At 42.0% G+C, this 18,431-nt stretch overlaps 1 protein-coding gene across 1 annotated transcript in view; it reads left to right on the forward strand.

Annotated features, from left to right (window-relative positions):
• Window positions 1-65: 65 nt before the first annotated feature.
• The window catches only part of susd2 (sushi domain containing 2), a 25,394-nt gene continuing 7,028 nt past the window's right edge, over window positions 66-18,431 (forward strand). The window contains exons 1-12 of the mRNA XM_068721083.1: window positions 66-462; window positions 1,234-1,432; window positions 1,957-2,105; window positions 2,524-2,881; window positions 3,641-3,842; window positions 4,847-4,932; window positions 5,024-5,292; window positions 6,588-6,731; window positions 8,037-8,189; window positions 8,927-9,178; window positions 10,383-10,661; window positions 11,286-11,462. Of these exons, the coding sequence (XP_068577184.1) occupies window positions 336-462; window positions 1,234-1,432; window positions 1,957-2,105; window positions 2,524-2,881; window positions 3,641-3,842; window positions 4,847-4,932; window positions 5,024-5,292; window positions 6,588-6,731; window positions 8,037-8,189; window positions 8,927-9,178; window positions 10,383-10,661; window positions 11,286-11,462 (2,395 nt within the window). The 5' untranslated portion in view covers window positions 66-335. The remainder of the gene's footprint in view (window positions 463-1,233; window positions 1,433-1,956; window positions 2,106-2,523; window positions 2,882-3,640; window positions 3,843-4,846; window positions 4,933-5,023; window positions 5,293-6,587; window positions 6,732-8,036; window positions 8,190-8,926; window positions 9,179-10,382; window positions 10,662-11,285; window positions 11,463-18,431) is intronic.

Consider the following 18,431-nt stretch of genomic DNA (forward strand, 5'->3'; position numbering starts at 1 on the left):
TCAAATCGCGCAGCGTATCGCGAGAGTATATTGCCACAACGGGGATGAACGCAGGCGTTAACGGTGTAGTTAAAAAAAAAGTTTAAAATGCTTAAAAACGAAATTATAAACATGACAGTGTGGATGTCGTGAAGCATGCATATTGTGTGTTGGTACGCCTGAAGAATGTTTAAAAAAAAATTAACGACCTACGTTGAACTAACGTCTGTTAATTTATAACTTCCTAACTGCCATTGGAAACCTCTGTAGTTAACGTTAATCTGGTTTTTAAATAACCTTTGATACTCTGCACACCTCAGTGCCAGGTTTTCAGCCGAGCGAGGTGTAGCACAGGTATGTGTGTGTACAGGTATGTGTGTGAACGCAGTGTTTATTTGTTCTGTGGGACAAACATGAGAGGAAACTGGAGACGGACCATTTTTCTCTGTGGAATTGTTCTTATGTGCTCGTCTGAAACAGCTGGTAAGTCATTTTTAAAGGTATTTTAGGGGCTAAAGAAGCTGCTTTTTGAATTCATTTTGCCATTTCTATTCCAACTTTTGCATAGAGGAAATAATCCTTGACTTCTTAATGACTTGTTAGCATTGTGTAGTATTACTAGATTAAGACTAAACAAGTAATGCAATGTGGTATGCGGATAAATGCAATGGTCCTAACTAAGTACATTTACTGAAGTATTGTTTGCTTGTTAAGAAAAATGTTGAGGTAATTTGACTTTTTTTCCTTTATACTTGTCCTTCACTACTGTTCAGAGGAAAATATTGCACTTTCTACTCCATTATATTTAAAAAATGATTTTAGTTACTTTGCAGATTCAGATTAACTGTAAAAAAATATAATCAACAAATACAGTGAAACAAGATGTGATAAGGTAGATAAGCTAGCAGCATATTACATTCTTAAAATGAGCCAGCGACAACGTAAAAATGTTGTACACATTAATGCATCAATAATTATGCTATTATTCTGAAATGGGCCTTTCTGCAGAATGGGTACTTTTACTTTAGGTACTTTAAGTATATTTTGATGCCAATACTTTTGTAGTTTTACTTGAGTAAAATTCAGACTTTTCTTTTACATTGTGGTATTGCTAACGTTACTTCTTCCACCACTAGGTATAGAATATAACTTTCATAGATTTATTTCTATTTTATTGTTTGAGGATTCTAAGAGCATCATACTTCCTTGTTTAATTAATTTTTTTCTGTTTTTTTTTTTTTTTTTTTTCACCAGGTCAAACATGCAGGGGGAAGTGTGGAGATGTACTGGAGGAATGCTCCTGCCATGCAACCTGTGTATCTTCGCTGAACTGCTGTGCAGACTACGATCAGTCCTGTTTCCAGGTGACGCCTCACTCCAGCTCCATGTTGGGTGGAAGAGCTCTCAGGATCCTCGGTCTGGTCCTTCGTCCTGGTGGGCGCCTTGTCTGCAGGTGTGTGTCTACTAGTGACCTTTTGACGCACGTCACAATCTAAACCTGGCATACCTCCATCATGGGATTATTCCCACTGAACATATACAGTATATACTGTACAGCGCATGTGTTTTGTTTTGTGGTAGCCTTTGTGTACTAAGTTAACAAAATATTGGTAACTGATATATGATATTTAAATTCCAATCATTTTTTATCTTCAGAAAAAAGGCAGACACTTAAGTTTTGCTTACAGAAAAAAATAAGTTTTTATTAGTGTGATTAAAACTGAATACAAAATCATGAAAAGAAAATACAAAATCAAGCAAAGAGGAGTATTAATACAATTTCAATAGTTTAACCTTAATTTAATTAACTGTATGTTTCAGTACTTGACTCCCATTTAAAGCTTTGAATACCAACATTAGACAGACATATTTTTTTCTGAATGTTTTTAGCTGTTATGCTGTATGAAATGGTTATTCTACTAACCCAAATGATATGAAGGACAAAGTAGTAGTGCTGTGTGTCTGTTTCTGTCGCAGATTCAAGGATGCGATTGACCAGGAAGGGTTTATTGACGCTGAAGGCCGCGGCTTCTGTGTCTCTCCTTTATTGTACGAGACGGGTTGGATTCCATTTACCGTCTCCACAGATGGAATACATTTCGACAGATATGGAGAGTACTTGTCAGGTATGTTATTGAAATAGAAACAATTAAGTGTTTTTTTTTTTGTTTTGCAAACACCTGAATCCTTCATGTGATTTGTTTGATTTAGAATCCATTATACATTATTGATTTAGGATCAGTGAGACATTTTTTAAATAGCTTTTAAAATGCCATTTTTTTACCAAGATTTGTATTAACTGGTGCTACTTTGAAAAGAATAAATGACGGAAACATGCATTAATTATTACTGCTGAGAAGCAACTGCAACTGTTTCACCAAGAGTTTTCATTGAGCAAATTGAGCATTTTATTCCAGTTATTTTCTCTCCTTATGTTTGCACTACCTGACATATTTTTGACTTTGGATCAACAAAACATCTGGTGACACACAAAACTGCGTACTTGTGTGTCCCCTTAATGTTTCCTGGTTTTCACTGTGCTAGTCCACCCCAGTAAAGCAGACCGAGCCTTTGAAGTCAGCCTGGTGAATGCGACACAGTGGCAGTACTACGGCACGCCGAACGCGGCAGGGCGGCTTGAGATGACATGGAATAGCTCTTTGATTGGAGCAGAGGAGGTCAACATAGAGCTGTGGGGTTACAGAGAGCTCAGTAGGAGCGCAGAGGCCGGGGCGAACGGATCGTCTTCTCTGCAGGCCGAGCTGAGCTATCTGCACTCACTCGGCAGGAATCTGGCCAACACTGGTGCCTTCGGCTTCCTCCCCGAGCCCTCAAAGGGCTTCTCTGACTGGGAGTTGGGGAATGTCCGCATCACTGCTAGCTCGACGCCAGATGGAGCAAGGTATCCATAATACACGCCAAGCATTTTAGAAATGTCCCACATCCAATGGAAACATTTTCTTTCCGCCCATATTTGGGTGCTACCGGGAAAAACATTTCTCTCCGTCTCCGAAACGCTTCGCCGATATTGACGCGTGTTCTATAACCTTCATAGTCGGATTCTCTTTTTGATAAGACCGTCTTCCTTTTTTTTTTTGGGGTTGCCTTGCAGTTTAGGCAGCTGTTGTCAATGATGGAATAGCAACTTTTTCTGCAGGCGTCTGCGTTTGTAGAACAGCCAATGGGAACGCCCTCTCCCTGAAATGACCTGTGATTGGCCAAAGTCTCCAATCACAGGCTAGACTTTCTAAAGCCTCCCACCAAGAGGAGGCGCAGAAGTCTAGTTTTCTCTCAGACCACTTGAATTACAATATGCAAAAAGATTGTTATGGATTTTTTTGCCCAGTGATGCTAAAAAATATAAAATTGTTTACCCCAGCTTTAATGATCAACGGCAGTATGTAGTGGTCAGACCACAGACGGCTGAAATTATTCATTGGATAAACATTTTTTGTTTTCCGATTTTTATTATATTATTATATTTCTGTCACCTCATGCTCTTCCAAATTTGGGGATTTTCTTTATTTTACAATTTAGTTTTGACTGTACCATTAGCCGATTATTAGACAAAATAATCGTCACTTAATTACTTTCAGTGCTAGCTTGAACTTTGAGTTTAAGATTATATTTTAATGATTTAGTGATTGGTATTTGATTGCAGGCACGTGCAGGGCCTCTGGAGCCGAGGTCATGTGTTAGCCTGGCACCTGGAGCAGCCTTTCAGAGATGACTCGGCAGCCTGGGCCAAGAGAAAGTGTCTGCGGTGGGACGTCCTGGAGAGGAAGCTGCCCTTCTTCCTGGACGAGCTCATTGACTGTCCTTGCACTCTGGCACAGGCCCGAGCGGACACAGGCAGGTTTCATGTGAGTGCACTTCAGTGACTCTGGTATTACTATATTCATCTAAATTTGTTATGATTTATTATTCTCGTTCTTTCATTTGAAGAAGTAGTCAAAGTCGTAGCTATAATCAGAATTACTATAATGAGTAATAACAGAAAAATGTGCTCCACTGATTTAAATTAGTAACTGACGCTGAACAAAAGAGTCATTTCTACAGTTGTATTGCTTTAGATGTTTTGTTTGTTTCAAGAAATTACAGCACTGACTGCCAAGTTATTGGTTAATGAATATTTAAAGTATGATTTTATCTGCTGATTAAGCTAAAACTGAGGCCTTTTCAGCATGCCATTAATAGCAGCATGCTCTAGCAATTCAATTCAACATTTTGATTTGGGTGTGTTGCCCTGAGAGAGAGAGAGAGAGAGAGAGAGAGAGAGACCATGAGACCTTTTGTTAGAGAAGAAAATGTGAAAGCAATATAAGGACGTTCAAGGTGAATACATGCTTTGTCTCCAGACTGTTAATTTAAGACCAAAATGAAATATCAGACCAAGAATTGTAACATGAAAGATTATGCGCAGTTCCTGTCATACAATTTATTCAACGTTCAAGTCAGAGATAATGATCAATATTATAAATCGGAAAAGGAATTATGTTTTCGAGGTCAAATTTATCTGGCAAATTTTGCAAATATGTTCCAAAATGACACAGAATTATACTAAAACGACGAGAGGCACCTTGTGATTAGTGAACCTGAGTTTCAGGAAGTAAACAAAAGCTCTGCAGTGATTCAATTACATAGTACGAATGATTGGAATTCATCTCTCTAATGAAAAAGAAACAAAGACTATCAGGGTAACGGTCGGTTTAATGATCAGCGTTAAGGGCACTCTCTTTACTCGAGTTCTGTTAAAGTCAACAGGATTGACACTGATCAACAAGTATTGATTCTTGTATTAATTGCCAAATAACATGAAATCACGTTTATTATTTGACTGAGATATTTATTCACTGTGTGGTTTCAGACTGACTATAGTTGTGACATGGAGAGGGGCAGTGTGTGCACTCATCACCCGGGTAGTGTCCACTGCGTCAGAGCAGTTCATGCCAGGTAGGAGACACAAGAGGACAGCTCACGTTTTTTAAGTGAAAGTAGAAGCATTTCTTCACTTTTTGACAGGATTTTCTTCTCACGTTTCCAGTCCTACGCATGGATCGGGGCAGCAGTGCTGCTATGACAACGCAGGCGCTCTGGTGCTGACGGGAGACTCGATGGGTGGCAGCACCCCAGACAGGGCTCACGACTGGGGCTCGCCTCCGTACGGGGAGCCACCGCGGGTGCCGGGGTACTCCCACTGGCTTTACGATGTCGTGAGTTTCTACTACTGCTGCCTGTGGTCTGACCACTGCCACATCTACTTCAACCATCGACCGTCTAGCGGCTGTCGCAACTACCAGCCCCCAAGAGCCGGTGAGACCATTCATAAGTCATGTCGACACGGCATAAACCAACCCTCCACAATTCTCTGGAAACTCGTATCTCATATTCATGGACTACTTTATTGCCCTTTGTACAAGTATTACATTTAGCATTATAAAGAAACAAAGGTTGAATATCTTGTAAACAATTTGATTTGGCTGCAAAATATTTACTCAAATGTAGATTTTGAAAACCTCCCGCTTCTAAAGCATCTATAAACGAATTGGCCCTTCTTCGTATGATTCTAGACATGTACACAGTTATCGATGAGCTATTTGTGACAGTCTCGACAGACCCTTCGCGCACCATGCGCAGGCCGGGACTACGTCATTTTTCTGGCCCTCCGCCGGCGTCAGTATGGCGAGTAGAAACCCCGGCCCTTTTTCTTTTAGACAGGTGGGGGATGCTGTGTTCAGGGGGAGATAACAGTATTATGCCACATTGAAGTGGTATCGAGGTCTTCTAAAATGTAATTAAAATAAAGTGTAAAAGGGCTTATAATATTATGATGGAAGTATGTGATGGCCATTCCCTTGACAGCAATTTCGGGGTTGATGGTGATACCATTTGTTACACAGACTTGATGCAAAATTTTACCTTTTTTGACAACTTGGGGAAAAATGTTGCGTAACTTTGGACCGTTATTTATTCTTTCCGACAAACTAGCATGACGCGGCTGCTAACAATGGATTCATTAGGGTTGTCTTGTTTTAAATGTTGCCAGTATCTTCACTGTAGCTTTAAAACGCCGCCCGCCCACAGCCTCTGAAAGACAGCATGTAGGCCGGCCTTGCGTTGGAACAGGTTTGAGGTGTATTGTACTGTATGTCATAATAATTTTGATAAAGATATGGGTATTAAATATTTCTTAACATCACACTTATTAATACGTTAATATAGAGTCTCGATTCTGGTTTTGATTAGCTGAGTTTTAAAGCTGAGACTGTAAAAAAAGTGCATCACAAACTGCAAGAAATAGTTCATCTGTGTTTAACTGCCTCTGCGTGGCTACACACACACACACACACACACACACACACATACTCTAGACATTAGAGCAGCAGGTAATAGCAGATCAGTTTGCAGGAGAAGTAAACGGATTACAGACCGCGGCTGAGAGTTAATATTTGGATACCTGCTCTCCAGACACTGTAAACGCAACAATAAGCCGCATACTGATACGAGAGTGAGAGATCAGCTGTGTGCTGTTCGAAATAAACATAGTTTGTGCCAAAATGTGTGTTTGTCGTAAACGCATCAGTGATTTGTTTCTCGGCGCCTCACAGGTGTTGTCCTCGGGGATCCGCATTTCATAACGTTCGACGGCCTCGGCTACACTTTCAACGGCAAAGGAGAGTTCTACCTCGTGTCTTCGGCGGACAGAGAGCTGAGTGTTCAGGCCAGAACAGAACAGGTGAAACTTAAGAACGGTGAGTCCACGTTTGACGTGAAAGCCCCCGTCTGTGTCCCCTCTTTCATCCCCATGCTGCTACTGTAGCAGCTTTGTTTGGATGAAACGTGTTCCAGTACTTCTTTGGAGAGACCGTATCTTATTTTTTATTTTATTTTAACCAGTCACAAGATTGATTGCCTGCCTCCGGAGTTCACTCAGACATAAGGACCTTTGTATTTCTTGCTTTAGTTTGTCTTTTTTTTTTTTTTTTTTTGTTGTTGCTTGCACTCTTCTCTTTCATGCGTTTTAAGGCTCCCTCTTATCTTTTACGCAGTTCTGCAAGCAACTGATGTCAGGTCCTCGTGTGAGTGAAACATGTTGGCGCTGTAAAATGACCCATTTCTTTAGTTCCCTCTTGTTTTCGGTCAGTCTTTATTGGGGTCGGATGTGGTGAAGAAGAACTTCATCGTTTAGAATTTTCCTCCAAGCCATTAAACAACAGCCGTGGGCAAAGTGACTGCAGACAACTCCAGAAAGCCGCAGCTCGCCTGGTGTTCAATCGCCCCCAAGTTCTCCCACACAACTTCCTTTCTCCGTTCTCTACACTGGCTCCCTGTAAGAGCTCACATCCAGTTTTAGACTCTGGTGCTAGCCTACAGGGCAGTGAAAGGAACAGCTCCTTCCTATTTCCAGGCCACGGTCAAGCCCTACACCCCCGCCCGACCACTTGGCTCTGCTGCCTCGGGGCGATCGGTCGCCCCGTCGCTCAGAGGTCCCGGCGGCCGATCGACCCGGTCACGTCTGTTTTCTGTCCTGGCCCCACAGTGGTGGAATGAACTTCCCACTGACGTCAGGACAGCGGAGTCGCTGCCCATCTTTCATCAGGCTGAAAACCCACCTCTTCAGGAAGTGCTACCCTGAGCCTTCCACTCAGCACTTATTGTATTCATACTAGCTTGTTGCACTTATTGTATTACTTATAGCACTAACTGTTTCTCTTGTTTCAGCACTGTACTTTGGCTCTGAGTTATGCTCTGCTTCATGCTCTTAGATGCTTGTTTGGAAAAGGAGATGTACTTATGACTTCTGGTGACTAGTAGTTCTTTTGATTACCAATGTTGAATGCACTTATTGTAAGTCGCTTTGGATAAAAGCGTCTGCTAAATGACTGTAATGTAATGTAAATGTAATGCAGATGGCCAGATGTCATTAACGTTCTCCTCATTAGATCAGTAAAGTCAAACTTGAGACTTTGAGCAGTGACAGGACGGTTCTTAACTTCAGAATACGTACTACATAGTCACGTTAAGTGTGACGTGTGATGTTCATGTCGCTCACCAAGGTACCTTGGCCAAAGCCACACGGCTGTCATCAGTGGCTATGAAGGAGAAGGCCTCTGATGTCATCGAGGTGCGTCTAGCCGAGGGCCAGGTTCAGGTGCTGAAGAACCAGAAGGTCCTACCGTTCACCGAGCAAAGATGGATGGACCTCCAGGGTGAGATGATTCAGACACTCCTGACCGGCAACACACTGGACATCGTTAACTGTCATGACGATTTAAAGAACTTCATACCATGAAATATTGTATTCTGACATCAGAAACATCTTGTGAATCCTCTGAATTATTTATTTTTTGTTGTTTTAATGTCTGGTAAAGGTTAAGATGGCAAAAAAATGCTTTGTAGTTCTTTTTTTTTAGTTTGTTAGTTTTTTACTCTTGTTTAGTTTTGTACTCTCAAGTTTTGATCCACCACTTATTGTGCTGAGGTTTTCCACCATTGACCACACCAGGCATACAAATGGATGTACCATTTTCTTTTGCAACCTTAGCTTATTCTTTTTTTTGTCCAGTGTAGCCTTAACTGCAAAGACAACTGTGTGTTGTAGAAGTTGTAAGGTTTGTAGATTATAGTGTATTTCACACATGCATGTTTTTAAGATTTGTATTATCTTTTTTTCGGGTTCTTTGTACATCAGTCCATCTGTGCGTAAGTAAGTCCGGTCCATTCTAACAAACACGTTACCCCAGGAATGGGATATTTTTTTCAAATTTGGCCTAACATTTTTTTCTTGGACTTGAGGATGAACTGATTTGAATTTGGTGGTCACTGTGACATCACCAAACACGTTTTTGCCCATAAATCACAACCGGGAGGCGGTTCATTCTAGTTTCCATCTTACATAAAATCAATATAAAGGATGAGAATACAAACCCATTGTCTCTTTTCGTAGGAGTGTTTGTGTTCGCCCCCGGCCTTCAGAATGCGACGGTAATCTTCCTCTCTGGAGTCGGCGTTGAGGTTCGCGTGCACGAAGGAGCCATGGCAGCGACCGTCCTGCTGCCCACAGAGTTTACCAACCGCACTCAGGGTCTCCTCGGCCGGATGAACTCTGACCCATCGGATGACCTGTTGACCCAACGAGGAGAGATCGTCTCCTCAGCCGACGCCACGCCGGAGGAAATCTTCGCCTTTGGAGCTGGCTGTGAGTGTGAAAGACTGTTGAACTTGTGTTTGTGAAACAAACATCAGTCATTTTGATCAATGCTGAAATAATCTGTTTTCACCCCAAAGCAGCATAAGAGAGATAGAGAGAGTAGAGCTCTTGGCCAAACTACCAAATAACCAATATTTTACTATTTCTGCCTGTTCTGTTTGTTATGTCTTAATATCAGACTTACAGATTTTCATACATACATTTACATTACATTTGCATTGTAATCTTTCAGGCGGGCCCTTAGGCCATAAACAGACACCAATATCGGCATTTTTTAATTTTTCGGAAGTTTTAACTGAAGAGATTCAGACACATCGTAATATTTTAAGTGGACTCTTGTGCCAGTCAGTGTGTTAGAGGTTAAAAGTATTTAAAAGAGCGAGAGCTGATTAGTGTTTCTATGATTTGCTAATACTTACCCATCATCGTGTCTTTATTAATGACCACCATACTTGAGCCACGTTTGGCTGAAGACTTCGGAGTAGGAAGAAAACAAGACACATGTTAAGAGTTAGCGCAGCTTCAGTAGATTACAGAGAGATAGCGGGCGCTGCGACCGCACAGTGCAAGTGAAACCACTTCTCCGGAACACTAGTTGGGGCCAGACCGCACACATGCACGATGATAACGTCTCGGCTTTAATTACCGTACAAATCCTTCGGAACGACTTTTCATGCGCTTGACCTTTTTGACCGAAGGCACATGCTTCCGTCTAAGTGCAGCAAACACCCATCTTAAGCTTGTGGGAACTAATAGATTTAATGTTGCTGATATTTTTGTATGCATCAAAGTCTGCGCCAAAAGAAAACCATGACGGCATGCTGTGTGTGTGTGTGTCTGTGTCTGTGTGTGTGTGTGTGTGTGTGTGTGTGTGTGTGTGTGTGTGTGTGTGTGTGTGTGTGTGTGTGTGTGTGTCCTGCACTGAGCTCTTAGAGTTATGCTCTTATCTCCAAATTATAGCGTGCCTCATATTCCCTCGTTTTTGATACTGATAGTTTAAGCCAAGCAGTCTGATTGGTCAAAGATAGATGCTGCCGTGGCAATAATAAGTTGTGTGATTTTGGATACTTCCGACATCTTAATTACAACTATTGACATTAATTTGAGTTGGTTTAGGATCAGTCTGAAACTTGTAACAATCCAACATGGCTGCACAACTTAACTGGTGTTTTGTTTTAATTTGTATCCACAGGGAACATTTCAAAGGAGTCCTCCCTTTTCACATATGACTCAAAGTACCTCTTGGATACCTACTATTCACCACCAAGCCACGATGCTGCTTTTGTTCCTGCTTTTTCTCTACCTGAGAGGCCGGATGACCCTCTGGTGGCAGACATGTTGACGATGTGCTTTGGAGAAGGAGCACAGTTCTGTAAATATGATACGCTGACCGCTCGGAGCCTCACAGTGGGAAACGCCACACTAGGGGCCTACCAAAATCACCAGGCCCTGATGGAAGCCCTGGAGCCAGGTGAAACGAGACCTGTGTGTTATTGCCAAAGTGCAACTGTATCATTCATGTTTGTTGTTCTTTTTATACTGAGAGAGATAATGACATGCCGGAAAATTCCAACTTTTTTTCGCTCCCAGATAGCGATACCTGGGCTTCGGGTGTCGGACGATACCGAGTCTCCATCCGATACCAGTGTTTCATTTATAAGCTGGGATCATTCTTTAATGTGTAAGGCAACATCTGGCCTGACTTAAACATTGCTACCTTAATTTTGTAACACAAAATGAAACAATAGATACATTGATATACATGTATCTAATAGTTATTTATTATTAAAATAATAAATTGTGCACCAGCAACTTGGTAGAGAATCTGAAAAATGAACAGGGTCAAAACTTAAGCAGAAATAAAGATACCAGTATGTAGTGAATATTAACATGGCCCTATTATCACCAATACCCGATGAGTCGGTATCGGCCTGGTATCTGATATTGGCGCATCTCCAGCCATTAAAAAAGGCTTGACATGAAATAATAATTTATCTATGTTTATACATCTGCATATCTCTCAAAAAGACATTTGATTGTCACTAATAACGGCCGCATAACGTTTTAATATTGATTATTGTTGCTGTTCCTTTAGTGGTGTCTTGTGGCTGGCTCCCCACACCCAGGAATGGGAAGAAGAATGGGACACAATACCTAGAGAGCAACACTGTGAGCTTCCTCTGCAATGAAGGCTTCGTGCTGTACGGTTCAACAGAGCGGACTTGTCGGGATGATGGGACCTGGACTGGAGAGACCCCCTACTGTATAACAGGTTGGTTCCAATATGAAACGGCTCGTATCTATTAAGTCTACTATAAATATTACCTGCCAGATAAACAATACCTAGAAACCTCGGTGGTACATTAACAGATACTTTGACTTCAGAGTTTTGAGAGCCAGCAGCAGGAATGCATCGCGTTCATGAGCTGTGTTTTTGGAAATCAACCACACCGGATTATTTATCACACATGGATGGAAAAGTGAATTATATCATTTTAACAAATGTCCAAATCTACTTTATCTTAAACACAGACAGGCAGAGATTTCAAAACCATTACCACATAGCAATGACATTATTATTTAAAAAATAATTATTTATCTCCAGCATATTAACTCATACTGTATATGACATAGAAAACCAAAGGCTGCAAGAATGTTAGAAGTCTGAAGTGCAGCGTATTTCCATGATATCATTTAAATTTGGTTAAAACATGCAAAACCATTATTTTTTTTTTGTTGGTTTTCGCCTGTATCGTTCTAGTCAGTGTGTGAAGTATGTGTTGTTCTCTCGTGAAACAGTTTCCCACGATTGCTCTAGAAAGGCACTACCTTAATGTATTTACTTTACTCACTTGCTTTAATTACTGACTAACTCCTCACATGTTTTATATTCTGCATGACTGGCAGCGCCCTCTAATAAACACCAAAAGAGGGACTTTGGGACTCCTCTTCTTCTCATCCAGTCCCTTTGAAAGCAAAGATCCAATGGGGTCGGCTCTGGGTTGCTCATGCAGACCATTAGCTGCAAAGCTATAAACTTCTTAACCTGGATTGGCTTGGCTTTCTGTTAGTAAATTAGAAGCACCTGGGTCCGTCTAAGGGTTTCATTCATCATCCCAACTGTGAACTCTCTGAGAGTATTGTTGTAGTCGTCGACTGTCGCCATCAGGCGGCAGTATTTCCTACTGAATTCCTCTTTTTGTGTTGTTGTGTAGTGTGTGAAGCAGGCTGGTTTTTAGAAAACGTTGAGAAGTAAGTGGAAACAGCACAGAAAGATTGGATGAAATTACATCTTTAATCACGTAGTTGGGTAATAATAAAAAAAGAACCATGCTCTCAGTCGATGAAGCCAAAACCCTTAAAATGATTGAAACCTAAGTGAAGTGAGATGAAGCAAAGAAACAAAGCCACTTGACTTGTGATCCACCTCCTCTTGCATCTCTTCATGGCTTCACCCCAGGCCTCCATCATTTCCTTGTTAGAACTGCAAACAGAGACTTCCTCTTGATAATAATCAGTGGGGGAATCAACTTCATATGGCAGATTTTGAGGTCCAGGTATCGACCGGCTGGGTCACAGCTGGACACAATCGATCCTGACTCCTTCATTAGGTAAACGTATAAGTTTCCTAACTTGGTTATCCAGTGCAGTGCTGTTTAGGAATGTTTCTGATTAAGCCATTTTTGCCATCGTCAACCTTTTTTTTTTTTTTTTTTTAAACCAGTGAACGGAAGTGACCATATTTGGACTGCAGAGGAATGACGCTGTGGTAGAGATGGTATGGTTCTGGTAGCGAACTATCAATCACAAGGTAGCCCCGCCCTAAAGCATACATTTTATGCTCTGTTTGACTCTAAATGGACCATCATTTTCTAAATGAACATCATGCTGTATTGAAGAAGACTTTAAACTAGCGATTGAGACCATAAACTCATGTTTACAATGTTTACTGAGTGTAATAAGTCAAGTTAGAAGTAGGGACTTATTTTTTACAACCAGAGGAGTCGCCCCCTGCTGGTCAGTAGAGAGAATGCAAGTTTAAGACCTTTCCGCATTGAACCCCCTTTTCAGAACCGGAGGTTGCCGTCTGGCCTGAACCAAGTTGTAGCTAACTTCAGCACTAACCGCCTTCACTTCAATCAGCAGCAGGTGACAAGAACGCCACGGGAGTTGTATCTTTTATTCACCGACAAATAGCTTAAAATGTACACACACTGAACCGTTCACAGCTATAACGGTACCGCTGGCTTCATACTCGTTCCCTCTGTCTCGCTCTCGATACCTCGACAGCACACTCCCTAATGTCACCCGGCACACAGCGGGTACCGACGGAGAAGATGTCCGGATGTTGGTGGCAGACTGGCAGTTGAATAAAATCATGTGGCAATCATGTAGCTTGACGAAGACTCAACCCAGAACAGTCAGTCGCCATCTCTCTGAGCTCAGCCGCCTGTAACGCCATGAAGGCCGACCTCTTGTGCTGTGCACTACAATACATCACGTCAATGCAGCACTATGGAAAACGGAGAGTCTCTGTTTAGGACGGTGTTGAAAGTCACACCGTCGGGATTTCCCGGTATACTGTAATACCACTCAGGCCCGTGTGGCATGCTTTCTGGCTAAAAAGCCGTACCTGCTGATGTTGTTTCTATCGGCTTACTGCGAGGACTAACCAGACAGAAAGTTTAGAAAGTATCTATGAGGGCTCAAGTGATGTGGATTTGTCTGGAGAGAGTCTCGCACGACGGACACATTCACATGCACGTATAGATAAAATCAATCATACAGGGTGAGGTAGAGCTTCAGCTGTACCCATGCATTTTGCACGCACACATACGAAGCTGGGCCTTTTTTTTTTTTTTTTGTTCTTTTTTTTTTTTTTGCTATATGTGGCAACAGTCACACTTGCTCCAGCACTCTCATTACACAAATCAGAACTAACAACTGTCAACATGACCAGAGGGACTCCATGGCAGGTGTTGCATGAGCTGTTACCTCCACCGTTCAAATGTGACCTCTAGTCATGTAAACAACACTAAATACAGGCCCGAGCAGGAGACGCCCCCGACGGATCCCTCCTCCTCCTCCTTCTCCCCTTTATCTGAATCACCGCCGCGCGGTGTGGAGGCTGAACAGCCAGAGAATTGCAGTCATAGCCGAGATGAAAACGCTGTGTCGCTCAACAACGAATGCCACTGCATCCAGTTTGACTTCTTCTGTGAGTCACTTTAATGAGCCTTCAGCAGAGGTGACACTAAGTCCCTTCCATTTAAAGTGAAGCTCTGTATGATTGTCTCCCACCACTAAAAGCCCCATCTATTTGAGATGGATTATAACCTACTGCCGTACTTGTGCTTTTTTTTTTTTTTTTTAAACCGCTTTAGACAGGGGTGTGGTGTATTGTGATGATCTATGTTAACATCTTTGGCTGGAAAGACAGGAGTGTTGGAGAGGTGAGGGTGGGGGTTTGGGTAGAAAGACCTTGGATTGTTTTTGATCAAAGCACAAACAGGGCCATGGGAGACTTGAGAAGTATAAGGTTATAGAGTTTACTAGCTCGGCTGCGCCTTGTCACGGTCTTCTGAAAAACAATAGCCCTGGTTGAGTATCGGATGCATACCAAAAACAGGATCGCCCCACCTTGATGGCATTATAATATTAATAGAGTTCCTTGCGCAGAGGAGAAGAAAGTGATTAAAGGAAAGGTGACAGCTGCCAGAGAGACGCGTAGAGCGATTTTCACAGGAAACGGTGACGTGGGTTGCAAAACAAAGCCTCACTCAATTTTCTGCCTGTGGTTCTCTTCTCAGATTCCCCTGAGATAAGAGGGGGGAGAGAGCTGATAGAGAGAGAGAGAGAGAGAGAGAGAGAGAGAGAGAGAGAGAGAGAGAGAGAGAGAGCTGATAGAGAGAGAGAGAGAGAGAGAGAGAGAGAGAGGCAGAGGTGATCGGTACGGTAAATGCAGCTTACATAGTAGGAGTTTGAGCTTTAAGACTTTAAAACCAGTCACGTTGAGAGATGTTCCGTTACCTTTTCTCCCTCCCGATACGATGCCTAAACTTTGGCCGATTCAAAGTACTGATCCAATACCTGTTTTAAGGCCTGGCTCAGGTTAAACCAATTAATCCAGAGAGCGAATGCCATAAAGTTTTCTTTAGTTTGACAATCAGTCATAACTGAAAAAAGGTCTTAAATAAATAAACTCAACAGAGATGAGAAAGAAGTGCGATATTCTGACGTAGCAATATTTTTTTTTCTGGAGCCGATGACGGAAGGAGCAAAGTAGAGAGCCATCTTGCTTCTCGCTCGTCTCCGTTGAGGGTTGCACATGTGCGGCACCGATTGGGAAGGATCTACGGGTCAGGATAGTAAGTCTCCTACACGCCTGGCACACAGGAGAAGTTTCAGTTGGTTGCAATCTGCAAACTCACAGCTAGATGCCGCCAGATCCTACACGCCAGACCTTTTAAGTGTAGTTTCTAGACTGCTTCTGAAACATTTAACTTAAATGATATCATCGCACAGGTGACCAAGTCAAGTTGTTTCCAGCATTCCGTGTTAAATTTTAGGACAGTTGCTAATAATTATCTCAGTAATTTCTTTCAGTTCACTTTCTCAGAATTCATCTCTATGATAAAGAGTTTGATAAGAACATAGACACATTTACATTCAGAGACACGCATACCTGGCCTCAGGGTCTCAGACCACAAGAAAGGTTAGCTGTTGAAGCTGAGTCTAATTCCTGTGGACACTTTCATGTTCCAGAGCTTCTGCTGTGTAGACTTTATATTCTTCAACTCCTCCAAAAGCGTCTGGTATGAATCTCTGACCATGGAAGGAGTCAACAAGCCCGTTTAGGCACAACAAATGTTTTAGTTGGCTGCTATTTTCGTGTTTTTGTAGTGAGATTATGCAACTGGGTGTTTTTGTTCAGTTTGTACTTGGAACATTTGACGTTTGCCGTCTGACACATGGTTCAAATACCAAGAATACTTCCACCCATCACATTAAGTCAGACAGGTGGAGATACACATATCAGATGACAACAGTAGCTTGGTACAGAGACACACACACACACACACACACACACACACACACACACACACACACACACACACACTGTTTCCAGGGAGGAAAAAAAAGTCAAGAGAATTATTTTAGGATGATATCAGCTCTGTTAAAAAGAAAACCACTCTTGTAAATGGGGGGGGGGGGGGGGGGGGGGGGGGATTCTTGAGAATCTAGCAAGAGTATGCTAGATATTTTTAAAATCAACCAACCTAAAACCCCAGCCCAGTGTTGCCAACTATGTTCCAATGAAAGGAGCTAACTGTACTAGCGCCAAAAGTTGCTAAATCTAGCAAGAAAGTCGTCAAGTCAGCAACACTGACATTCCCGTCCCTTCAGGCTTCCCTCCAAAAGCCTCATTTAGGAATTCTGATATGTATTATCCGTTTGGGAGAATGTCTTTGTTAGACAAACACTGGTAGGGGATTGAACAATGATGAGCTCAGAAATCTAAATTTTCCAAGTTTTTCCGTTTTTAGTTTCTAGGAAAATTGTAGCAAAATGTAAGATGTAATCACTTTTCTCTATTTGCATCCAAGTAGAGACGATAGAGTTGAAATCATAGACTGTATATAAGAAGTGGACGTATTTATCATAATGTCGAGTTCGGCATTTTGAACTTTGCAATCTTGGCTTTTGGCCATCGCGATCTTGTTTTTCGCAAACAGACGTGACACGAGAGTACAATGGAACGATGCGAGTTACATTTTTAAGTGACCTACATTTTACAGTTAACTTTCATGAACTGAAAAAACACTGAAAGGATTAAAGTTCTGAGACAAAAACACAGACAACTCACAGACCAGACAACGTCGCGGAAGCAACCTGTCAATCACGAGATAGCCACGCCCTAAATTGTACCCTACTTTATATGGACCATAATTTACGAAATGAACATCATGCTGTATTGAGGAAAACTTGAAACTAGAGATTGAGACCATAAACTCATGTTCACAATGTTTACTGAGGTGATAAATCAAGACAGAAGTAGAGTCATTTTCTCATAGACTTCTATACAACCAGAGTCGCTGCCCCCTGATGGCCATTACAGAGAATGCAGGTTTAAGGCACTACCGCATTGGCCTCACTTTTCAGACCCAGAGGTTGCCGCTTGGATGAATGATACCCACCATCTTTCAAGCCCATGATGTCCGTCATGTGTTAATCCCCTCTTACTGGAAATGTAATGGTCCAAAGGGAGTGCTATCGCTCCCTGGCGCTTCACTTTTTGATCAATAAAGCGGGAGGGGAGTAGTTACAGTGGAGTAATGAGATGGCTTTGGGATTTTGCGAGCAGAAAAAAAAGGAAAAGGTTTATCACTGATTGACTGCCAGTCCTCCGCGTGTTCCCGCTACAATAATACTCTGCAGCTTGTCGCATTGATGCCGAAGGCTTCGGCGTCCAGCAGTTTGATGCCAGTGCTGCTGCATCCAAGGCCTGGCCATGGCTAGCGAAACTGATTGGTTTTGCAACTTCAGGAAATATTTGTACACGTGGGTGTGTATTTCACTGGGCCTCTGCATGCCTGCGTTCGTTTGATGTTCCAAGGCTGATGGCATTTAAAAAAGGACCAGCACCTGCAGTGCTTACCTGACAAACGTCTACCACATTTGACATATGTCCGTGCGTTCATGCGTTAGAGGATGACGGTACTCTGATAATTATCTTCCTCCGAACGTCTGTATACTTGCCTGCCTTTTTAAAAAAAGACCTCCTGGCTCAGTTTGCTGTATAAATAGTCAAATATATTGGAAAGCAGTTCACTGAACTTGCCAAGACCCAGAGGAACATTTCAGATGCTCTAATTTGATCACAATATTACCAAAGCAAGTGCAGACAATGTTAACGCAGCTGGTGAGAAAATCCAGCCAATGGAAAGCAGTCCATCCAGCAAGTTGCTCTTTATGTGTGTTTGAAGCCAATGTTTTACTTTGCACTGATACATTTTTAGGATTATTGAATGTAGAAGTGGGTGATGTGGGTAAAATACAGAACATGCAATTACATCACAATAAAGCAAATCTCCTGGAAAGACAATTATGTAGCAATTAAATGCACAGAAATGTATGTTATTGGCCAATCTAACCAATCAAGGTACAGAAAATGGGTGTCAGAACTCTGAATCGCTTCTCAGATTTGGTCAGTGATTCAAATCGTTCTGATGTTCAGCTC

Source organism: Cebidichthys violaceus, unplaced genomic scaffold (assembly GCF_023349555.1).
Source record: "Cebidichthys violaceus isolate CVI_PGR_0920_01 unplaced genomic scaffold, fCebVio1.0.p SCAF_26, whole genome shotgun sequence".
Classification (NCBI taxonomy): Eukaryota; Metazoa; Chordata; class Actinopteri; order Perciformes; family Stichaeidae; genus Cebidichthys; species Cebidichthys violaceus.